Here is a 25,074-nt window from a genome sequence, read left to right as displayed (position 1 = left end):
ATTAACAATTTTGAATTTACATGTATTTAACATAATCTCATAGATATTTAGCAAATTTGACAGAATTATGAAGAGACATTTAATGGAAGACGATCAGAGGGCGTTTTTTTTTAAAACATATTTCCTTAGTAACAAATAGGTCAAGCAGACAAAAACAAAGAAGATAAAGAATTTAAGAACACCATCAAAAAGCTTACTAAATGAACAAATATAGAGTCCTATATTTGAGACTATGCATTCTTTTTTTAAAGATTTTTATTTATTTATTTTTAGAGAGAGGGGAAGGGAGGGAGAAAGAGAGGGAGAGAAACATCACTGTGTGGTTGCCTCTTGTGTGCCTCCTACTGGGGACCTGGCCCGCAACCCAGGCATGTACCCTGACTGGGAATCACACCAGCAACACTTCGGTTTGCAGGCCTGTGCTCAATCCACTGAGCTATACCAGCCAGGGTGAGACTATGCATTCTTTTCAATACAGCAAGAACTGTTCATAAAAAGTAATCACACAGCAAGCCAAAATGCAAGTCTGAAAAAACAATACCAAAAAATCAATAGAGTACAGATCAGAATCTGTAGCCACAGTACAATCAGCTTAGAGAATAGAAAAAAGATAATCAAGCCTTTCATTCTACCTGTTTGCAAATTAAAAGCAGCACTAATCAATAATAATGACATTTCCAAAAAAGTCTTATATGTCAAAGAAACAAAAATGGAAGTCAGAAAAATTCTGGCTATGACAAATATATGCAGAGGGCTAATAGGTTGTTCTTTGTATTATACCCTACAATTTTCAGTATACTTGAAATACTTTGAGATTTAAAAAAGAAAAAGCATGTATTGACAAATAACAAGATAATATGATTTGTTTCTTTGACATTTGTGGTACTTCTAGGCAAAATCCTATTAAAAATCAACGGAGAGATTTAAAGTGACATGAAGAGCCATGGCCCAATAACCGGCTTCCTCGTGGCGGCCATGCTTTCGCACCTAATGTGCTTTCTGGGAAAGTTCCTGAGGGCAGAAAACCATTACTCTGCTCAATAACCTAATTTGCTTTCAAATAATTGATTTTGTAATAATCAAATCCACCCCAAATACATTTAAGATTTTCTAACACTGTTTTCCAAGGAAAACAAAAGATAAGTTTAAATGTTGTGAGAAACGGTAGCATTTCTGGCATAAATCCACGCTCTGTCCTTCCCCCTTCCTGGCCACACCAACCTTCCCAAGGACGCCTGGAAAGGAGACAACCATCGCTTCAATGAGCTTTGCTATGCACTGCTTCGAAAACATTTGATAGCCTTAAGTTTTAAATGGAAATGGTCATTTATTGTACAGTGTGTGAAAAGGTTTTCGATCTTAATGTAGATGAAAGGTTTAAGATTTCTCATTTAGTTCAGCTTTATTTTACTTCTTAAATTTGGTGAACTTAACTGTATAAAATATAAAACCAAAATGTATTTCTCTCTTAAGTTACATATGGTATATTAGTAAAAGAGACTTAAACATTTAAGTATGGGTAATCAAAGTAATGAAAATAATAGGTTAAAGATAATGTAAAGTGACACCAAACACACACACACACACACACACACACACAAGATCTAAAAAAAAAATCAGGTACACACCCAGCTTTACTCTATGCTGTTTCTCTTCCTCACTTCTGAGAAAAGTATCCAAAGTGCGCAGGTCTGTCATGTAGTCTTCTTTGTCCGTAGGCGAGTTGTAGACAGTGGGCGAAGAGCGGTAGCGAGATCTCAATCCACTGCTCTCCACTGGTCCCACCGTGGTAGGGTATGGAGAAGAAGGCGACGAACTATAGCTTGCCAACTACACACAAAAAAAATCTTTATTTAATTGAAACTTATTTTTGTCTTGGTGTTTGACTTTCAAAAAGCAATATACCAAAAATAAAATCCAGAACACTGACAATGCCAAATGCTGACGAAGATGTGAGGACAACAGAAACTCTCATTCACTGATGGTGGGCAGACTGGTACAGCCACTTTGGAAGACAGTTTGATGGTTTCTTACAAAACTAAGCATACTCTTATCACCTAGCAATTGTGCCCTTAGTATTTACCCACAGAGGTTGAAAACTTATGTCCACACTGCAACCTGCACACAGATGTTTATAACAGCTTTACTCATAGTTGCCAAAATATGGAAGCAACCTACCATCCTTCAGTAGGTGGATGGACAAACTGGTATGTCTGGACAATGGGACATTATTCAGCACTAAAAAAAAGAGCTAGAAGGCCATGAAAAAACATAAAGGAAACTTAAATGAACATTACTAAGTGAAAAAAAAAAACCCAATTTGAAATGGCTACATACACTACATCTGCAACTATATGATATTCTGGAAAAGGCAGAACTATGGAGACAATAAAAAGATCAGTTGTCAGGGACTGGGGTGGGGGCGAGGATGACTATGTGGAGCACGAGGCTTTACAGGGCAGTGAAAATACTCTGTACACCATAATGGTGCACACATCACACATTTACCCAGACCCAGGTTCGTCAATTGTAGCAGAAGGACCGCGCTGGTGCCTGATGTTCACAGTCAGGAAGGCTGAGCCTGTGTGGGGGCCGGGGGGTAGATGGGAAATCACGGTACCTTCCTCTCAATTTTGCTGGGAACCCAAAATTGTTCTAAATATAATCCTATTTTTAAAAGAAGTAACATATGCACCCAGGCCAGGTGGTTCAGTGGACTGGGGCATCACGCCGCATACCAAAAGGTTGTGGGTCCGATGGTCAGGGCAACGTATGAGAGGCAACTGATCGATGTTTCTCCCTCACATCAATGTTCCTTTCTCTCTCTCTCTCCCCTCCTCTCTCTAAAATCAACACAGATCCTTGGGTGAGGATAAAAAAAGGGAATATATGCATTTTTTAAAACACTGAAAAGTATAAAAAAAATAAGTCACACTTAGAACTCTATTACCCAGAGCTAATATAATCTTTTCACAGTTTATGTATTTTCAAATCTTTACATGTACATGGCTATGTCTATATTTTTTCATGTAATTGCAACAATACTGTTTTTTAATTTTATACCCCCATTTTACTTAAAGTTAACCAAGTATTTTCCTATAAAATTCTTTATGAATATTCTTACTAACTACATGATATATCATTGTATATACATACATATTACATATATCATCATTTCCTTTTACCTTCTCTTAATTTAGACATTTGGATTGTCAACAATTTTTGGCTACTGTAAGTGTTATGATTAACTTCTTTGTACATAAATCTTTGCTTAATTTAGTGACTTCCTTTAGAAGATTCCTAGAACTGAAATGATTTGATAAAATCATACAAACATTTTTATACATATTTTTCTCAACAAAAGGGTTTCACTTCCGATCAAGATGGCGGCATAGGTAAACATACCTTGCCTCCTCCCACAACCCATCAAAATTACAACTAAAATATAGAACCACCATCACTCAGAACCATCAGAAATCAAGTTGAATGGAAATCTGACAACTATGGAATTAAAGAAACCACATCCATCCAGACTGGTGGGAGACGCAGAATGGGCTGGCCCCACATCCACACGTGGCAGATAAAAATTCAGGAGGAATATCTCAGGAATGAAGAGTCCCAGCTGCATACCAGGCCCCCAGCCCAAGATTCTAGTTCCAGGAAGATAAGTCCCCATGACTTCTGGCTGCAAAAACCACAGGGGATTGAGTTGGTGGAAGAAACCACTGGAGTTCCAAGCAATTCCTCTTAAAGAACCCACACACAGACTTATTCACTCTCATTCCCTCTGAGCTCCAGCACTGGGGTAGCAGCTTGAAAGGTACCAGTGGCATACAGGAAGAAACTGAAGTGTCTGGCATCCAGGCAGAAGCTGGGGAACAGCTTTCTTACAGACAGAAAGGCAGGCAGAGGCCACTGTCTCTTTTCTTAACCCTCCCTGCACAGAGCCACAGAGCCAGCAGGCTGGTACCATATCTGAGACTCCATCAACCTGGCTAACACTGTTTTCCCCACCCTGGAGATCACCAAAGACTCTATCCCACCCAACTTACGGGCCTATCCAAGTTGCTTTTCTATAAGAATGGCTGGTCTTGGCTCAAGCTTCACAACTTCCTAAATCCTCTCAAATAAGCAAAAGCCAGTCTCAGTGAGCCCCCAGCACTCTTACATCTTGCTAAGTAGCACCAGGCCCAGCACTAGCAGCAGCCAGCTTAGATTCACAGGTTGGCTTCACCCGAGAATTTCCAAGCCCAGCACAAGGAGAAACCATCTGAGGGAGTTCCGATAAGGCTGTCAGCTGATTTCTCTAAAGAAACTTTGCAGGATAGAAGGGGTTGGCAAGAAATATTCAAAGTCACAAAAAGTAGGGTCCTGCAGCCAAGACTGCTCTACCCAGCAAGGCTATCATTGAGAATAGAAGGGCAGATAAAGATCTTCCCAAACAAGAAAAAAACTAAAGGAGCTCATTATCATCAAACCATTATTATATGAAATGTCAAAGGGACTTATTTAAGAAAAAGAAGATCCAAACTATGAACAATAAAATAGCAATAAATACATATCTATCAACAATTGAATCTAAAAAACAAACTAAGCAAACAAGAACAGCAACAGAATCATGGATATGGAGAGCGTTTGATGGTTGTCAGATGGGAGGGGGTGTGGGGGAATGAGAGAAGAGGCGAGGGGATTAAGAAGTACAGATAGGTAGTTACAGAATAGCCATTGGGATGTATAAAGTCCAGTGTAGGAAAGGGAGCAGCCAAAGAACCTACACGCATGACCCACAGACATGAACAATGGTGTGGGGATTGCCTGAGGGAGTATGGGTGCTGGGTGGAGGGGGTAAAGGGAGAAAATTTGGAACTGTAATAGCATAATCAATAAAATATAATTTTAAAAATGTTGCACTGAGTTACACCATCAGAAGAGAACATACAGGAGTACCTATTTTGGTATATGTTCATCAGCATTACTCTTTTAAAATGTTTCATTTCCAGAAAAATTTTAAAGCGTACTTTTAATTTGCATTTTTATAGTTGCGGAGTAAACTTTAAAAATACAATTACTGGTTACTAGTATTACCCACATTTTTAACTGTTTAGTCCAGTATACTGAAAATTTTTTTCTACCAGGGTTTCACAATCAACTTATATTCAGTTGTAATAAATGAAAGATGAACAAATCTTATAATTGTTTAATGCTGTCTGAAAATAAAAAATGTTAATCCTCTTCTACATTGATTTCTCTTTTATTGTAATGAACATATTAAATCCTTATACACTACTACTCTATTTGAGCTATTGTTTTATTAAGTGGTTTATCCTTGCTGAAGGGGCATAATGTTTTATGCTTAAAATACATGATCTTATTTCATCCACTTCATAAGAGGCAAATAGCATTACTGTACTAATTTTAGACATGAGTGCTTCAGTAACTTGCTCAAGATCATACCAGGATTTCAATCCAGTTTTCTAAGTCTAGAATTTACACTTCTAATATGTTTTCAGGATTGGAATGATCTGTTCACATAGTAACAAAATATTGGCAACTGTTGAAAATGAGAGGTACACAGGAGTTCAAAGTGCTGGTCCCTACATTCCCACATGAAAATTTTAATAATCAAATGTTTAAAAAGTAACTTTTTTTGAAAATCTAAAGGAACTCAATGATAAAAACTCCAGTGGCCTAATGTATTCTGAGGATGTATTTGACTAAGTTTTTAAATTTTCTTCTTTGATTTATTCAGTTTTCCTACTTTGTAGTTAATTTTGGCATTTTTTCCCCTGAAAAATAATTATTTCATGAACTTTTCCAAGGTCTTAGTTCACTTCAACACTTACACTGCCTCTATAACCCATATACTATGTTAAGATGGGTTATCTTAAGATGAAAAAAAAAAACACATAATCATGTGCTCAAGGAGGTTATAATCTAGTCAAAAGAGATAGTTAAGCAATGTTATGAACTTTATGGACAGACATATTTTGTACAGATTAATAAGTTTTTAATAAATGAAAATAAATATTTAAGAGTAAACTATAGTATACCTATTGGATGAGTATTAAATAGCCACTGAACAGATGTTTCAGTGATAAGACTTGAGTAATATTTCTTCTATATTCTAACTTTTTAATAATGATCGTATAGTATTTTTCTCATAAAAACAAATTTTAAAAGTCATGTTTACCTATGGGTTATGAATTATCCCTGTATGTGTATTCCCTCATATTTAATTTATACAAAATTTTGTCAGTTCTATCACTTGCCCAATTATTGGGCACCAGTAATACAGAATTTCATTACAAAGAAATGTTATGTAAAAGGGTAAAGGAAGACTGGATTTTATTTCCAGACATTCCTCATTTCACTAGTAGCTATAATGATGATGTTAGTCTAACTGGTGAGTGCATCAGACGATGTGACCACTCCCCTTTAAATGCCCCTCTTATGTTCTTATGCTTCAGGCAGAAGTGACAATTTTGAATGTCAATTTTGCTTCTATCAAGCCTACAATTAAAACACATACCCACTGTGCAGTGGGAGTTGGAGTAAAGATTTCCAATCATCCAGTGGAGTGTGTCTATACTCTAGAGTGAAACTACATGGCAATCCCAGTTTTTAACTTAAAAGACGCTCTAACATGATGGAAAGCATTAAAATTCTGTAAGAATATACAGAAGTTTCACATAAAGAATCAAGGAGCGAAACATGAGCATAGGAAACTAAAATAAAAAGTCATCATAGTTTCAACTTGTTTCAAAACCTCTGCGGAAAGATCCTAGAGGGTGAACCTGAGTTCATTACCTTTGCAAAAGCTATCCTTCTTTCATTTTAAGACGTGGTATAAAGAACTTCTAATGGGTGTAAAGAAATCTGGGTTTATTATTGGCTCTTAAATGGGCAATTCGGGGAGTCCATGATCCACTGTTCCTCTGTTTGCTCATCAATAAAATTAGGAGTTTCGACTCATTAGACAGTCAAGGTACCTCTGAATTCTAAAATAATGTGACTGGCCAAAAGGAAAGAGTCGTTACCTTATTATAACCACTGATGGGTGAGTAGGTCACTCCTGGGCTGTAAGAACCACTGCCACCTGATGACAGACCTTGCAGCGGAGGGCTGTACCCAGTTATACAGCTGGTGGTGAACTTGGGACTGGCACTGGGTGAACGAGATGGGCTGTAACTTAACACACTCTGACCCTGAATTGAAGAAGGTGGAGAGGGAGGGATCTGGGTGGCTGCCAGGTCATGTGGAGGAGTCGTCTGTACAACTGGAAGAAGTAAATACATGGCAAATAAATCAAATGTCAGTGTATAGATAAGTAAAATTTCTATCAAAACAGATTTAATGAATGGAATCTTTTTCTTCAGAAACAGGGAAAGTAATAGAGAACCTGATCGTTAAATTACATAAAGTATTATTACCAAAAGGCACAAATTAGTTTTTTACCATTTCCAGAGTTCAAGATAAGAAATTAGCTTCACTGCAGCAAGCATTAGTAATTTAATTTTAATTTTAATTTTAATTAAACAAGGGAACAAACTTTCATGAGGCTATTTATTGCTAGTTCCATTTAATTTATAGAAATAGGAATAATGGTCATTGGTCTTAACACAATTTATTGTAGACGTGCTTAATATAGCTGAACCAGATGGCCTAAGTCCCTTCTAGCCGAGTCTAGGAAAAGGGAAAATTAAATTGAGAAAGAGTTATGGCCAACCTTTCCCCCATCTTTGTAAAAGATGTAAAACACTTACCAGCTGTTTTCAGCCCTAAAAGTGTTTGCTGTCCAGGGCTAACAACCAGACTTGTTGGTGCCACAGTATATTTGAAATACCTCCAAAAATCAAATAAGGCGTTTAGGCTGAAGAGAGATGCAAGGGCAAGCTCTATAAGAGAATAACAATTTTTTTTTAAATAGAGGGGGTGGAACATTTAAAGGGAGAAACAAAACTCTATGTTAGCAAATTAACAACAAAATTGAGAACATATTCTTTGTAACAGTTAGCACTTAATGAATGTCTATTATGTGTAGGGTACTTACTAGTGAGTTTCAAAATATTATTAATCCTTAAAACTTGTACAATAAACATTTCACCTCCATTTTAAAGATCAACCAACAGCTGTAGAGAAGAAGTCAAGTGACTTTTGCAAGGGCACACGGCTAGTTATTGAAGCCATGACACTAGCTTAGGAGTGCAGATTCCCAAACTTTTGCTCTTCCATTCCCACACCACCTCTACAACAGACTTCAGATGAAGGTGGGTATGAGACAATGGAATTTCCTTTACCAGTCATAAGGATTTATCCCCAAGGACTACTGAAGAGCAGAGAGAAGCAGGAACACATCAATACGGTAGAAATCTGGTTGTTCTCGAAGGGTAAAAAATTAGAGAAGTAGGGAAGGCATTTCAGGGAGCATAACAAATACAAACCTCTCTTCCCCCAAACTTTTCCTTCAAAGCACTCATTATTACCGAGATTTGTTTAATGTGATTGTCTCCCCTACTGGAATGTTCCACCCACGAGGACGGGGCCTTTGTTCCCTTCCTGGTACAGTCCCAGTTTGGGGAAGGCACTCAAATACTTGTTGAATGAAGGCGTGGGTACTAAGTTGAATTAAACTTGAATGCAGTTTTTCATCCACAGTAACTCTAAATCACAGTGAAAATTAATTACTTACCAATATACCAGAGGGGCCAGTATGTCACATTATAATATGAACTAATCAATTTTCCAGTCCTGAAAAAATTAGAAAGGCCTTTCAATCTCTTTAAAACACACACACACGCACACACCAAAAATCAACCAACACAAAAACCTATGGAACCAACACGGGCCTTTTTTTTTGGGGGGGGGGGTGTAGTAATTAACTTACATCTCAGTATATATCATCCCAGCCATAGATACATTTAGGAGTCCCCAGGCTAAAACCACTTTCCTAGCTTCTGTTTCTTTCCTCATCTTGATGGTTCTGTCAATAAGGGAAGCACTAGGGCTTGGCTCCCCTTGCATCTATTCAAAAACAAAAAGCACAAGAATTAATCAAAAGAAACTACTCCATTTAAGAAATCACACTTGTATCCTTTTATAACAGTTAACTAAAAAATACACCCACTTTTCCTCATTTTTAAAATGTTTTTTCCAAAACTTTACATTGTCATGTTAGTTATGAAAAGGGAACCCTAAATTATAACTTCATTGGCACCATATTATAATCAACAAAAGAAGTGGCTGGTCACTTCCAAAAATGTAATACTTCCAATAAATAAAAATGTCTTATTTTGTTTTTTGTTATTTTGATCTTAAGTATTGATAGTTATGTACGTCTGCAATTTCCCTGTATTGTGTTTTTGGAATATGTCACAAGGGCTAGCCAAAGGGCTGATTTAAGACACTCGAAATACCAAGCTTTGGGAGAAACTATTCCATTTAAGCCATAAGCCACCAGTGCCTCTCCCACAGCCTTATGCACAAACCATGAACCGCCTATGATCTTAAACAACTCTGCACTCAAGCTGACACACGACAGGGATCTCCGTTTTAAGTTTTAGACGGGTGAGTACTCCTGATGTGACAGGGATGAGGGTGAACCGGGAGAAGTGTGCATTCAGTTTTGGTCTACACTGGGATTTATATTTCCTTTGTCTTGCTAGGCCTCATCTCCTGCAGACATGTGTGAGATGTGTTTCAGTTATATGGACTCGTATCCCCCGGAGTACACAGCAATACCCTTCCAGCCACGCAGCCGGAGTCAAAACTCTGCAGTCCAAGTTTCCCTCCCTGGCTCTCCCAATACAAACTTCTGCAACCCCTACTGCTTCTTTCCTCCGTTCCTTTACGGGTGGCGGGACACCTGGCCACACCCCCCTGCGGCTGAGCCCTCGGCAGATCCGCAGGCGCGGAATTCCCAAGGCCCCCGTGGATTCCACATGCAGGAAGCACAAAAATGACCCCGAAAACGCACCGTGATCTTCGGACGGAAACCGCTGGCTCGCGCCACTCAGTACTGCACATGCGCGAAGCAAAGCGCCAAGGCTGAGTCCAGCTTGCTCGGCTACAATACCGGAAGAAAGGGCCTGGCTACCTCTTCTCGCGAGAAGAGGAGGGTGTGGTGGTGGGGGGGGTGTGGAGGATGGAGACTGGAGCGTTACCAGGGAAACATCCGCGGATTTGTGGCTTGCACTCAGGTGCTGGGAGAAAATTGAGCGGTAAAGATTCAGGCCCGGTTCTGAACCCTCAGAATAAAGTAATAATTGTAACAAGCTAAATTAAATTTTTATGTATTAACTTAACTTTAGCTTTTTTAGGGCGTTTATGGGCTTACGTGTTAAAACATTGTATTAAGCAGAATGGCTAATACGTAGGCTAGAGTACATGATAATGTGTTCAAACCCCATCAGCAATGACAAAGCATTTCTCACACCTCTGTGTTAAAAAAAATCGTGTTCTGACTCCATGTTAATTCTTAAAATTCTGTTTAACGAGGGTGCAGCAGTAACAAGAAAAAAAACAAAACGCGTTTTGTTCAAGTTGCTAATGGTTTTGAGGTTAAAACAAATTTTTTTTAATTGCCTGCATTTTCCTTGAAAGAACTTCTAATCCCGAGGAAAGGTTCGTCATAGAGTTCAGATGGTTTTTATTTAACAGATACAAATGCCTACTGTGTGCCACTGAACCACATGGAGATGTAAAAGTTAAAGATCGGGTTTCTGCCTGGAGGAGCTCGGTGGAGAAGGGCAGCAGGTGCATTAGGGGGCTGGCAGGTGAGGTGCGATGAGCTCCAGGAGGCACCGCGGGCCCAGCTCGGACTTCCTGGGAGCTTCCTGGAGGAGGCGAAGCAGGTCTCAGGCAGATAAGGAGCAGAATGGACGGGGTTTGGGGACTTGCCCTTGAGGAGGCAGGGAGGCGTGACCCTATTGACATTATGGTGTGTCACAATAAGCTAGTGGATTGTTACATGGTGTAACAATCCAACAACCAAAATTTTTCCTGAAATGCTCCTGAAATCAAGTAGAAGAAAATGAAGCTTGCTTGTGGTATTTCATATTAATGAAAAAAAATGAAGGTATGCTATGTTCTTAAAGCTCTAACAGATTTTTTTTTAAGTGGGATTTTTATAATTTTTAGATTGCCTTAGCAGCAATGGTGTTTTGCTCTAGTTTTAGATTGCAAGATGAACTAACTTGAAAATTGTTCAAAGTGAAAGGGTTCTGTGTACAATCAAATTGGTAATACCAGGTTCTCCCTACCCCATGAATGCACAAATGTGCATTCTTCTTAAGAGAAGAAATTTCCTAAGAAGACATTGTGTACATTTGATGTAACTCACAAAAGATAGATGGATAATTTCCCTCTTAATGTAATCTATAAATGACTGTGAATTTATTCAAGGCTTAAAAAGGAACACTACTACTACTCCAATTAGATTTATGTATGAGTTTGCTAGGCTTGCCTTAACAAAATGCTACAGACTAGGTGGCTTAAACAACAGAATTTTTTTTCAGTTTGGAGGTTGAGTCTATTCTGAGATCAAGATTCCAGCAGAACTGGTTTCTCCTAAGACTTGTCTCCTTTGTCGTGTGCGATGGATGCCCTTTCTTTTAGTGTCTCTAACTGGCCTTTTTTTTTAAATGTGTTTACACATCCTCTTCTTACAAGGTTACCAGTCATATTGGATGAGGACCCCATCCTGATGACCTCATTTAACCTTAATTACCTTTTTAAAGGCCCTACCTCTAATTATAGTCAAACTGAAGGTTAGGACTTCAACATATGAATTTTGGGAAACACAGTTCAGTCTGTAACACGTTAGAACTGTATATGTTAATTTACAACAATACAAGATGGGAGAAAATGGGTACTGCATAGACTTAGATTTTAAAATATTGACTCCCCAAAACCTAACTATCCTTGGTATTCTTGGGGGTTTGGTTCCAGAATTCCCACAGATTCCAAAATCCGAGGGTGCTCAAATCCCCTGTATAAAATGGCCTAGATCCATGAATACAGTCTGCTTTCCGCATCCTTGGACTCTCGAATGCAGATCAACAACACTACAGGTATTTACTGAAAAAAAAAAAAAAACAAAAAAAACAAACAAACCAAAAAACCTAATATGTGGACCTGCGCAGTTCAAAGCAATGTTGTTTAAGGGTGTACTACAATACATACAAATTTCAGGGGAAGAAAAGATTGAGGCAGAACACACTATATTAAGCTCTGGGACAATGGCTATCAACTTTCATAAAAGTAGCTTAGATAAATTTTCTAAAACTTTAGAAATCCAAGAAGTGTTTGTCAGTTCCTGTCACAGTTGCTGAAGTGTATGTCATAATAGGTTGCTAAGGAAGCTGTCATATACCCAGAGAGAAGTACCTCCCAGTCGCCGCCATCCCTGTGAGCATGTTTTCTTCTTAAGCAAGAAGCCACTATGGGAAAGCTTCTTTCCTTGTTTTGGGAGGTGGAGCCGCCCCCCATGCCATTAAGTTTTGCCATTCCGAACCAGGACTACGAGTGCCAGCAGGATGACTCTTGTGGAGCAATAGGGATCTTCCTTGTTTGGTATTTTGTCATTATATTGATCTTGATGTTCTTCTCTCGGGCTTCTGTCTGGGTAGGATATCCTTTTTCATTTTAAATAATATGTTTACTGTATACTAGGGGATATTTCATAAAATTCACTTTGATGAAACTACTTTTTAAAAGTTTGTTTTCTAGTTTTAAAAATATTGCAATCTTATTTTAGAGAATCCAAGAAAAGGATGAAAATTTAAACTACAATAATCCTGTTTCTTAGATAATCACTGTTAGCATTTTGGAGTGTGTTTTTCTAGTGTTTTTCTTTTTCTCTATTCCAATATTTATCTTTCCACCTCTCTTATCTTTGACCTTCGTGATTGGCATTATGTTATAGTATGCACTTTCATATCTTGCTTTTTAAAACATTAATGCTATATTTTAACAGTTCTCCAAATTACATTCACACAGCTGCACCCTTCATGACTGCATCGTTTCGTGTGTGATTGTACCGTAACAAATCTGCAATTTTGAGATATTGAGGTTGTTTGCACTTTGTCCATATGCTGTGTGATGCTGAGATAAACTTCTCTCCTGCTTAATGACCTCGAAATTCCTTTTGCAGCCACATAATTCTAATCACAGATTTTTTTTTAAGTTGTTGTATTTAAGGATATATGTTGTAGCACTTTGGGGATTTTAGAATGGGGCAATACATTCTCTGAATAGAATAAACTGCAGAACTAAACTAAACTAAACAGAACTGAAGTTACCACTCTAGACCACCTACTAGCAGAAGAAAATACCATCCTCTTAGGAAGGAGAAAGCCCACTTTATCAGGACTGTAATGCTTCAGCATATAACGAGTAACTAAGCTCTTGTTAAGTTGCTGACATAGACTCATTGCTGGCCATTAATACCAGGTTGATGATTAATCAAGCCACCATCATTCAGCATTACTGCCAGATCGCTGGGCAGGCCGTGGTTAGCTAGAGTGAGTGCTGTGTCAGCTCTGGATGGAGAGGAGGAGGGTGTTATGTCTATGCCAGCTGTAATCCATTAAAATAATCAAAGACTCTTCCCCTCACCACCTCTTCCCCCTGAGAAGTTTCATCAAAGGTCTCTAAATGCTTCATATGGTAGATACTTTGCCAAAAGAAGATTTAGAAGCAATAGCTTATATGTATCTTAGACTCCCTAGCTAAGTATATGGAATTTGCCTGGTTTGGCAAGAAAAGCTACTTTAGAAATTTAACAAAAAACTGCAGTTGATTCCTGGCAATTTCATCATGAAGACCACTTACGAGGCCTAAGCTCTTCTGCTCCTTGCTTGCATCAGCTCCTTGGAGTCATAGAGACCCAAGCTCCAAGGACCTCAAGATTCCATGTGGTCCGGTCTCCTGTTTGTAAGCAAGTAAGATATCAGTATCTTTCCTTTTTAAAATTGACGAGGCCCAAAGATATTAAGTGCCTTGTCCAGTCTCACACACGTGGTTAGTGACGGAGGGGACAATAGACCCAAATTTCCTGCCACATCATTTGTTTGCTTCAGAGCATAGTTGAAATGTTGAATTAAATCTATTTAGTGCTGATTAAATCCTTAATTATCTTAGAGGTTTCATCTTTCACTTTGTTCCCTTGTGGCAGCTGAAATCTGCTGCATGGCTTCTTCTGAAGTGTCCCAGGTTTGAAATCTGAGAACCAGATGAGGACCAGCGAAGGAGGGTGGAATTTTCCCTTCACTTAGAACTTCATTTTTTTTCTGCTAAGCTACGATCCTTTATTTACAAACCTTGAAGTAACGGTGAAAGCGTGATGGAAGTGTAGTGGTAATTATCCTCAAACATGAAGCACGCTGATTTCCTCGGGATTTGCCACTTTTTAAGATGCATGTACCTTTTGCTTTCAGAGACCACATGTACTATCTTTAGTTTATATTTTTGATTTGTGTTTGTTCAGACTGCCAGTGCTGGAATTTTCCCCAATACCAGTCCATGCTCCTCACTTTGCGTATGTGGAAACTGAGCTTACGAGGTGTTTAAGCGGCGGAGTTGCTTTCTGGTGGCAGAAAGGCAGAGCAAAGCCTGGATCTCTCCATTGTTTGCTCCACTCTCAGGGCAGGCCCTGTTCTTTTCCCTCACTGAGTCTCAGGGGTAGTCAACAAAATGCTTTTGGTGACTACAGTTTGTACATTCCTCTTAACTTGATGTAAAAATTTTTCTTTTATGTTAAAGATTTTATTGATTTATTTTTAGAGAGAGGGAAAGAGAGGGAGAAAGGGAGAGAGAGAAACATCAATGTGCAAGAGAAAGATTAATCAGTTGCCTCTTGCAAGCCCCCAGCCAGGGACCTGGCCTGCAACCCAGGCATGTGCCCTGACCAGGAATTGAACCGGGGACCTTTAGGTTTGTTGGATGATACCCAACCCACTAAGCCACACCAGTCATGCAAAAATCTTTCTTTTGATTTTTTTTATTATATTTTGATTTGGCCATCAAGTCAAAAATGGATGCTTTCTATGAAAATGATATAAACCAAATAAGTGTTTTTAAAACTTTTGCCCCTCCATTACAAATGTACGCACAAACTGTGGAGCGCGGGTGGTGTGCTCAGTTTGCTGGGTGTCCTCCCGCAAACCGGAAGGCACAGGGTTGATTTCCGGTCAGGGAACACGCTTGGGCAACCCGCCAATGTTTCCCTCTTGCATAGATGTTTCTCTCCCTTTCTTTTTACCTCCCCTCCCTTCTCTAAAGTCAAAAATAAAAATTTTAAAAAGCCCTCCAAAATATATTTAAAAAAGAAAATGTGGAATTTATATGAAAGTAGAAAAAAATGAAAAAACCCACTCCAGATTACACAGAAATAATCAACTATTATTAACTTTTAGGTTTATAAATGTCTAATCTTTTCATAATCATCTCTATACATATTAAACTTAAAATAAGGTCCCCAAACCATTTGTATAAAGAGTTATCTTAAAAGAGGGTTCCTCCCTCAGGCTTCCAGAGATGGCTGCAATTGTGCAAAAAGCAAAGAGCTGTCTCACTGGAGATACTTGCCTACCACTGTAGTGATCAGATACTGAGGGAGGAATGGGCCAAGGATCTAGATTGCAGCTGTGAACATGCAAGTATGGCACCCAAAGACAGTTGGGTTTTCTTCATAAATCCATTTGCTCCTCATTTTAGACAATTTGAAAAATTAGAAGGAAAAAAATACTTTCACCACTCAAAGTCAACCCTTGCTAACACTTAAAATCTTTCTTTTCATATTTTTAGCTAACTCATGATCATCCTGCATATGCAAATTTGCATCTTGATTTTTAATTTAGTAGTATAATATTTATTTGCTTATATTATGACTTACTTTTATTGTAATAATTTTTACAATTATATCTTATATGAAGGGTGTCAAACTCATTTTCACCAGGGGCCACATCAGCCTCGCAGTTGCTTTCAAAGGGCTGAATGTCATTTCAGCTCCTTAACAGTTAAGGAGTAGCTACATTTATGCAGTCCTCAAATTATTTCAGCCCTTTCAAGGCAGCTTCGAGGCTGATGTGGCCCCTGGTGAAAATGAGTTTGACATCCCTGTCTTACATAATTATGTAATTATACCGTAATTTATTTAACCATTACCTACTTTTGAATTTTGTATTTTATATTATCTGAATTACCCTGCATGAATATTTCAGTTATATGAAGCTTTCTCTCTTTTGGGGCTTATTTCCTGGTAATACATTCCCAGAAGAACTGTTATGTGTCAAAAGTGTTATAAGTATTTCTAGTTTTTGATACATTCTCAAGGAGGTACTTTATATTTGTATTACTTGACAAAACCATTTTCAGCATCAAAAAGTGGCACACTGATCTGGAAGATAGGACAACTACATTTATGCAGTACTGGGCAGAATATTTGAAATTGGAAATATTTAGAGAAATCCATTTATTTTGGTTGCCAAATCCACACATAATATGTTGTGGTTGCATTTCAAAGGAAAGTTTCTAAAGGATTTAGGAGACATTAAGTTTATGAATTCAGGTAAAGATCTGAAAGAATTATTGATAATGGGACCTGATAAAATGTCCTTTAAAAAGTAATTTTAAAAACTAATCATAGTACTATCAAATCTCTTTTTAAATGATATTTCTCTATGTGCGTGCAGGAAAACTTTATAACCTATAGCTCCTTATCAGTTTCATTTTCTCTCAAGTCTTTGTTTCATTTTGCTTGGTTCAAAACACTTTGGTAGATTCTGCTATCAAAGCATGGTCTCCCTAATAATGGGCAGCAGAAATGAAAATGAAAAACAACCGACTAAGATGACTGTTGAGTGTTTTACATGGCACTGAGTGGCTCTGACTCCTGGCAACGCTATAAATGAGTGGTGGCCACAAGGTCCTGTTCTCACCAGCCCTGCTCAGCAACTGGAGGCTCACGCCTGTGGCTTCTTTGATGGAGCCAGCGCATCTTGTATTTGGTCCTCCTCTTTTCCAGCTGCCTTCCAGTTTCCCCGCCTTCTCATGATTTGTTCAAAACAGCTTCGGTTTTATTATTTTTGCCTCCAGCGGTGTTTCAGGCTTCACTTGCTCTAGGACCCCCTTGTTCATCTATCTTGCTAGCAGTCCAGGGTACCCATGGAGCTCTCCTTCAACACCACATTCCAAAAGAATCCATTTTTTTCCTATCAGCCTTCTTCACTGTCCGACTTTTATTTTACACTTGTACACGTTAACTGGGAATATGAGGCGGTGGATGATGCAAGATCACTAATCTGTATTTCTGAAACAGATGTCCGGGAAGAAGAAGGATGAAGACAGTGGGACAAGCACTACACTGAGTAAAGGTGAGAGCCAGTGCATATTCAGTATTGGGCTATGATGAGGGAACTGTGTGCTGAGTGTGGAGAGCGAAAAGCAGAGGTGAATAGCCAAGGTGTTACAGGGCCCCCGCAGACCCGTGGCGGCCCGTTGGATGAGCTCCTTGCTCTAGTGCAGGATGACCGAGCTGCTCTAGCAGGGGCTCTACATTACCAGTAGGTAAAGTTCAAGTTCTCTTTTCATACCTCAGCGTTTTCCCTCCACACAGCTTCCCTTTCGCATACCTTTATGGTTAGAGTGACTTTATGGTGAGAGCTACTGTAGAGTTATAGACGTAAATGACATCTTTCTCAGTAACCTATAAGCAGTGCCATGCTGGAAAATGTTTAACACCTGGCTCTCCAAAAATGTGTGTAAGTGTGTATACATTTAAAATGTTTTTACTGACCTAAAGAATGTATATCACACCATTTACAAATAATAAAATATATAATACTCTTTATGGTAAATTCCATATAGATCACTGATCCTCACAAAATGCTTTCCTTGACTTTTACCTTTGTATCCCTAACCCACCTGTGTCTGTAATTGATGAACAAGTGTGGTTCCATTATGAATGTTACTTTCCCTTAAATTAAAGAATAATGTGAAAGAAACAGGAAGGTATATGTTGGAACTTCATTTGGTTGTTGGTGAGGTGAGTGACTTCTTTGCAAATTGGATAATAGTTTTAGAATACTCTGGAAAAATATTTCTGCATTTTGAGGTGCTGTTCACAGTGTAGTGGCTATAGGCACGACATTTTTAAATGTCATCTGTGCTAGGACCAAGTTGCCATCGCTTTACACCTAGGCAATCAACAAAACCATAAACCAACACTTGCCTTGTAGGGCCTGTTGATTTTTATCCCACCCAGACTGGTTTCAAATCACCAGCAGGACGTCACCGCACACGGAGCCGGGAAGAGATCCATAGTCGCATGTCATTATACGGTATTTCCGATGTCCAGAGACAGCAGACAAATAGCTTCAAGAGCACATGCGTCATCACGAAATTCAATAAAATAATTAGGGAGTGATGATTTGAGTATTAACGTTCATTTGTAATACATTGATTTAATGACAAATTTGGAGAGTTTAATTTCTACTCGTGGCTGTGTTAAACAACCATTTCACAAAATTCCTGAAAGCTTAACTATCGGGTTCTTGTGAGCTGACTGAGGCAGGCCAAGTCCAGCACACCACTGAATAAAGAAAAGATTCTTACGAGTTTCCTGCCACCCAAATCACATTCATACACACACTCGAATCATTAAGTCTTCAGGGCAAAGGAGAGGAGGGTCCTTCTCTGGAAAAGTTGAGAGACTTTTCCCTTGATCTTATATCAGGGTTCATGAAATTCTGAAGTAATGTGTCAAGCATCTATTTGGTAATGGGGAGATTCGGTGTGGTACTGGGAAACGCAGTCAGCTGCCAACAAGTGCAGAAAAGTGGAGAAAAGTAGTGGCTTGGCAAATGGCAACTAAGAGCGAGCCCACACATGCCATAGGTTTCATGGGTTATGTGAATTACAATAACCAACAATGTGCCTAACTTGTTGATTTGTCTCGTTGATTGTTAGCAAGCGAAGATACTTCCTATCAGTGGCAAAACAAAGATGGGTCCTGGGACTCTTCACAGGTGATGAAAAAACCGAAGCAGAGCCAGCTTACTCCTGGATCCGACTCAGAAGTGGCTCTGGGCAATGACTCTCTTGAAGGAAGAAGGTGTAGGCACCATTCTCCGCTCAGCCAGGCGAATCAGTCCCAACTCGACAGTGATACTACCGACTACGACAGCGAAGACTCTGACTTGGGAGCGTCGTCCTGGAAGGAGAGTGAAAGTGAACACCCACCGCCCGCCGGTACAAAGAGAAAAATAGCTCAGCGGCAACAGAGTGTGGACAGTGACCGAACCAGGGAAAGGCCCTGCCTCTACTGCAAAGCCAGGAGAACCCATGAATGGTTGGCCCGCCATTTCCTTCAGAACACTTCAGTAGCAGCCCCGGTGAAGGGAGATCTTCAAGAGGAAAATTCTGTACCTGACATTAACACAAGATTCAGTAAATTTTGAATTTTATCAAGTCCTTGCCTTATTTGAAGCCAAATGAAAGGGATAAATAAAACACACAAAAAAATCACTGAAGCTTTAGGTGAGGAGATGTTTTACAATAAACTCTGTTAACAAAGAACAAAAATAATTGGAACCCAACAGGTAAAATTTCAAATACTTCTTTGTCCCAAACCAGGCCAGTGAATTTGTTTATGGCACCATTGGAACATCGACGATCTGTATCCACTATGATTTTTTATTCAAAAGAGCACAAGATATTTTCTCCCTTGAGTATACGTGTTTTATGTCTATAATACTAATAAGGAAGCTTTTTAAAAATATGTCCAGAAACCATCCACACTTACTCATATGCTTTGATGATCCGACTGGATGCATTAGGTGAAGCTGGTTAGAGTAGAATTGGCCCATATTCTGCAGGCCCCTGGTTCCAGGTGACTGACTCCACCTAAGCGGCACTGCTGCTTCTGTGTCCGCTAGAGGCTGGGAGGCAGGAGGAGCTCAAGAACCTGGGATAAGAGCTCTGATTTCTAGAGTGGACCAAGGAGGCAAGGCAGACCCAGAGGGGCAGCTGAGCCATGGGCTGTTGGTGGTTATTTTCCAAAGGGCATGGCAAATGTTAAAGAAAAAATTACTCTGACATTTGTTAAAATGGTAAGGAAGACTTGATTCAAGCCTATTGTAATAGGGGTCAAATCTATTGCAATAGCAGGGAGAGATCAACCTCAACTCCAAATACAGCAAGGACAAGCAGATTTATAGCCAAGGAGCAGGGCAAGGGGGTCAGTGGATGGAAAATTACTAGCAGGAAAATTACTAGGAGGAAACATCAAGGCTAGGGAGATTCCTGTTAAACCGACCTAATAGGATTCTTGGTGAAGGTAGGCCAAGAACTTATCTATCAAGATGGGGGATGAGGAACTTGATCAGATGTCAGGGGTGATCAGATGTCCAGGCGGGGGGGGTGAGGGGGGCTCTCACTAAACTTACTCAGCAGCATTCTTGCTGAAACTTGGCCTGGCAGGTCAAAGACGTGATGAACACCAGAGCTGACATCTGATCAAGAGGATCCTGGCTTAAAGTTTGGACTTTGTCACAAGTTAGCTGGAACCCAGACTTGGTTGGGGCTGGGTTTCCCAGTTAAGTGGGGACCCCAGCACTGGGGAATTCAGTAGGCCTAGGCAGCAGGTGGCCATTCTGGAGGTCATTCTGCAGATAATGGGAGAACCCCAGCTGGGCTATAAAACGAAATCCAGACCCCAGAGAAGAGGACTGGTCCAGATAAGATAAGCAGCAGAGACTCTGGTCACTGACCTAAAGTTCAAAGAAAGGCTTTAGGTCTTAGTGGAGGCCTTAGGTACTTAAGTACTACATATGGTAAAGATTGCAACATAATACTGAGGACTGAGCCTTTTATGGCAAGAGATCACAGAGCTCTGACACTGGGCTCGTGAGTCGCTCTGACAATAGTAGCTTCCTTAGCTGATTACAACGAAGAGACCAGGAGGGCACTGTGGGAGTCCCAACCATTGGAACTAGGCCATGAGAGTCTAGGACGTGAGAACTGTTTCTGAGCTTATTTGCAGAGACTGTCTTATTCGGATTGCCTTGGGACTGACGCAGGTCTGAGGCTGTGAGTGAAAGGCAGGACAACTTCAAGATTCAGCTCAAGCATCAGCCAGTTCCGTGTGGCCTTCCTTTACTTCTCAACACCCCCTCCACTGTGTTCCCGCAGGCAAGCTCACTAGGCCCTCCCTAATGCTCCAGGGTACCTTGAAAAGTCCTCCATCTCAGCATCCTTAACATTTTAATGAATGTGTTATATGTGTGTATGTGTAAAAGTAGGTTTACAGTTCTTACGGAAAAAACCATGCAGGTTATGATTATTGCAATAGCTTTGTTAACTCTGTGTTTTGTGTACTTACAACTGTAAACCTACTTTTGCCCACACCTGAATATGTGTGTGTGTACATATGTATACATTCCATGATTTGTCACCTTTGTGTCGTTGTGACCCAGCACGGTGCCAGACAACGTGACAGATCAAGAATGCAATTAAATCAATGCACAAAGGAGTATGTGAATTCAAAAGGGAGGAGCTGGGGAAAGCTAAGAGACAGAAAAAGCAGGGAAGGGGCCAATATCTACCACTTAAAGAATAATCATGATGTTTCCAACTTGATGTGATCCAGACCTTGTTTACCTAAATAGCGCCAAAAGAAAGAACAGAAACACACACACACAACAAGCTCAACATACACCGGTAAGTTGCAGAGGCAGGATTTAGACCCAAGTCTTTTGGCTTCAGAGTTTTGGCTCTTAATTACTATGATTTTACCCATGATTCTCTGAAGATGGAAGATCCTGATTTTAGGGGAAGTTAATCACTACCTCCTACACAGCTGTAAGTGAGGTCTCGGCAGATACAATCTCACCAGGAAAGAATGACTATTTTCTAGATAACAGAGTAAGGACATATGCCCCAAATGTTTTGCTTGTGGATTTAGAATATAAAGCAATGACATTATTTTCTGAAGAGTCATTTATATCAAAGACTGTTACTGTTCATGGTCTTATCCATGGGACTAGGACAGATTAGAGTTAGGGGGTGGAAGGTAGCTGCTGATAGGAAGAAGGAATTAGGGGTGAGTTAAACCAGGGGCTGTAAATATGAGGGGATTAACTGGGATAATCTGTGAGCACATTAAACCAAAAACAGAGGTCACACAAAGCTGGGAAGACATTCAAAGCCAAGGGAAGAAATGCACCGGATCAAAGGAATAAGACAAGGACATGGTGGGACGAGAAGCAGAAGCAGAGCCGGGCGTGTTGGGATGGGATTAGTGAGCAAGGCACAGAGCTGGCGAGGCGGGACAGTTCGGGAAGCCAGGGCTGCAAACTCCAGTCGTGCTGGATTTGCTTGCACGCAGAGTCTGGTATGAGCAGTCAGAATGGGGTCCCTGAGCCGCATAACAGCCTCCTCTTCAGTCCCTCCTCGGCTAAATGGGATAAACTAGGCTGCCTCTGTCACTAGGTTGTGACCTGTTTGGGTGGCATAGAATTCTTGGGCTTGCCTTCTATTTGTGGCCCTTCTGTGCAGCTAACTGTTTAGAATTGATGTCCAGCCACATCAAGCATTACGACTCTTGTTAGGAACTGCCATGCAAGGGGCTATGGGAAGCAGGGAAAGGCCCCAACTGAGATGGATGTGGCGGAGGATGAGAGTACACCCATAGTAGGTGTCTGGAGGGGGTTGGAGGAGCTGGGAACTCTGGCTGCAGGGCAGATGGTCTCAGACTCCGAACCCGTGTCCTCCCTGGACGCCTGGGTGGTGTGGTTTTGGTGGGAGGAGAGATGAGCTGGTAGATAAAATCTAAACAAGAGCAACAATAATAATACTGATGATAGTAACGTTTAGAGAGTGCTTGCCATATGCCAGGCACTGAGGTGAGCATTTCATAAGAATTATTTATCCTTTGTGAGCCTGAAGAATGGATATTTTCCCAATTTTATGGAGAGTGAAACTAAGGCTTAGGAAATTAAATGATACACACCCAAGGTCTTATAGCTGGTGAGTGTGGGGGAGCCGGGTCTTGTCTGACCACAAAGATTTTGTCTTTACCACAATGATAATACATTATCTATGTTCTCCAAGGAGAGTGCACTCCTTGCTCTCCCTTAGAGTAAGGAATTCTAATCTCTTCTTAGATTAGGACTTGGGAGAACAATACCCACTACCAAATGGAGTCCAAAGTGAACAGAGGCCTGTTAGTGGAAAATGGAGCAAAGAATCAGAAACCGCACAGAGACCAGAGCAGTCAAGTGAAGCTGGAGAGGGTCCTTGCACTGCTGGGGGGTGGGGGGGCGCTTCACACCTTATGTGAGTGGGCAAGCCTGCGCAGCTTCTGGGGAGAGCAGGCAAAAAAAGTGGTCTTGGGGGGTGGGGAAAAGGGTGGGGGAATAGAAAATTAGCTGGAAGGGTTGGCGAGGGTAAGAAGGTACTTTGCCCTGATTGTCGAGGTACAAGAGGCTGGAATGAGGAGAGCAGCGAGGCTGGTGCCCCAGGATTTGAGAGGAGGACAGGGAGAGGGCGCCACCAAGAACACGGACCGCAGCCACAGCTCCTGCCCACAGCCGCCCTTTCTCCCAGAAGGAGTGCTGTCTGCCCATGGGTTCTAGAGCAGTGTTTTCAAAACAGTCACCCATTAATAGATTGTGAAATCAACTTAGAAGGTTGCAACTAGCATTTATTAGAAAATAAGTAGAAAATAACAGAGCATTGCACATAATAAGGGTAAGTACTGTTTTTGTTTCAGTGTGTGTGTGTGTACTCAGTTGCAATACGAAATGTGCTTCTTACTATGTAAGATTAAAAAAAAAAGAAAAAAAAGCCAATGGTCTGGAGCTTTCTTTGTAGATTTTGAGTATTAACCAGCTATTCCACTGAGTGAAGGCCGTTGTCACTCCATGCATTCCTGACTGTTGTATGCTAGTCATTAGCAAATCTTCAACCACAATATAGGACGGACCAACTGTCTAGATTAGTGAAAAGCCTGAATTAAATTCTACTACTTTAAAAGAACTTAGGGTTTATTATTTCTGAGTGAGTGGAAGCAAGCTAACCAACTGCTGCCTGGTACATGGGGTGGGTTTAGTCCTGGTGAATAGACAAGAGTAATTTGTAATTGACATTTCAAAGAAGCCTTAGAAATAGGCCAGCCTTTGTTTAAATCATAATTACCCTGTTTGTATGTAAAAGGATACTTCTAAAGCTTTTCAAAACAACTGGCTCTTTTAAGTAGATAATTATTCCCCTCCAATCTTGTTTATACTATTCGAAACTTTAGTGAACTCTCTCTTTTTTTTCCATAGATAGTACAAAGGTTAACTTCAGCCAGCCCTTCCTCAAATTATCACAAATTCCCAATTAGTGAATTCTAAACAGGGTTTCCCTGTAACAATATACTGGAGACTTGTACGATGTGTTCTTTATTGCTTTGAATAACATCTGACAAGTTTCCAAGTACCAGGCCACCTGGATATTCTCTGTCTGTCAGGAACATGTGGTCACAGAGGTACAAGGGGCGGTTGAAGGTGGTGGCAGGGGCGGGGGGGGCACAAACCTGCAGGCGTGGGGACCGAGACAAAGGGAGGAAATGCTTTTTGGGGGTACTGATCACATATCAACAATATTAAATTGTGGTCACTTTCTTAGTGTAAAACAGAGCTGCACTTTTCATCTAAATTTAACAAAGGTGCAGATGAAAATAGAAAACTGAAATTTTTGAAAAAATACAGTAAAGATGAAAAGAGTGATGTGAAAAAATAGAAAACAATTTTTTTTGTATGTCAACTGGAAGTTATTAGAGAGCCCTAGAGAAGCTGGTCAAGGAAGGCGTATTATGAAAAAATATATACTCGGCCTTTTCTGAATAACTTATTTCTCATTGCAAATTTCCACTCAGTGCACAAAAGGAAATGCATGACGTACTTTAAAAAACCAAAAAGCAGAAATGCTATCATCTAGGCAATACTGTTTTCTTGTTCTTATCCTTTTTTCCCATCTTCTGAGCTTGGCCTCTGTCACAGGCGGTTCCTCCTGCTGCCGTGTCTGTCGCAC

At 40.1% G+C, this 25,074-nt stretch overlaps 2 protein-coding genes across 8 annotated transcripts in view; one reads left to right on the top strand and one right to left on the bottom strand.

Annotated features, from left to right (window-relative positions):
• TMEM209 (transmembrane protein 209) overlaps positions 1–10,065 on the bottom strand; it is a 34,837-nt gene extending 24,772 nt beyond the window's left edge. For 2 of the 6 annotated variants that reach the window (XM_045855649.1, XM_045855653.1), the window contains exons 1-6: positions 9,974–10,065; positions 8,885–9,021; positions 8,690–8,748; positions 7,764–7,895; positions 7,038–7,276; positions 1,629–1,830 (exon numbers count right to left, since the gene is read on the bottom strand). In XM_045855649.1, the coding sequence (XP_045711605.1) occupies positions 1,629–1,830; positions 7,038–7,276; positions 7,764–7,895; positions 8,690–8,748; positions 8,885–9,021 (769 nt within the window). In that variant the 5' untranslated portion in view covers positions 9,974–10,065. Of the gene's footprint in view, positions 1–1,628; positions 1,831–7,037; positions 7,277–7,763; positions 7,896–8,689; positions 8,749–8,884; positions 9,022–9,738; positions 9,783–9,809; positions 9,932–9,973 lie in introns of those variants that run through there. The other 4 variants (XM_045855650.1, XM_045855654.1, XM_045855651.1 and 1 more) reach the window with 3 other exon arrangements.
• Positions 10,066–10,778: 713 nt separating this feature from the next.
• Positions 10,779–19,713, top strand: SSMEM1 (serine rich single-pass membrane protein 1). 2 transcript variants are annotated; one of them, XM_045855709.1, is made up of 3 exons: positions 10,779–11,074; positions 17,318–17,372; positions 18,967–19,713. In XM_045855709.1, exons 1-3 carry the CDS (start codon positions 11,069–11,071, stop codon positions 19,455–19,457), a joined length of 552 nt encoding a protein of 183 aa, XP_045711665.1. In that variant the 5' UTR covers positions 10,779–11,068; the 3' UTR covers positions 19,458–19,713. The 2 variants fall into 2 exon arrangements, with proteins under 2 accessions (XP_045711665.1, XP_045711664.1); XM_045855708.1 differs by lacking the exon at positions 10,779–11,074 and adding an exon at positions 12,420–12,622.
• The last annotated feature ends 5,361 nt before the right edge of the window (positions 19,714–25,074 follow it).

The sequence above is a fragment of the Phyllostomus hastatus genome, unplaced genomic scaffold (assembly GCF_019186645.2).
Source record: "Phyllostomus hastatus isolate PE091 unplaced genomic scaffold, TTU_PhHast_1.1 phas_scaffold_114, whole genome shotgun sequence".
NCBI lineage: Eukaryota > Metazoa > Chordata > Mammalia > Chiroptera > Phyllostomidae > Phyllostomus > Phyllostomus hastatus.
The sequence above is the reverse complement of the archived record's forward strand: the minus strand, read 5'-3'. Positions and strand labels throughout refer to the sequence as shown.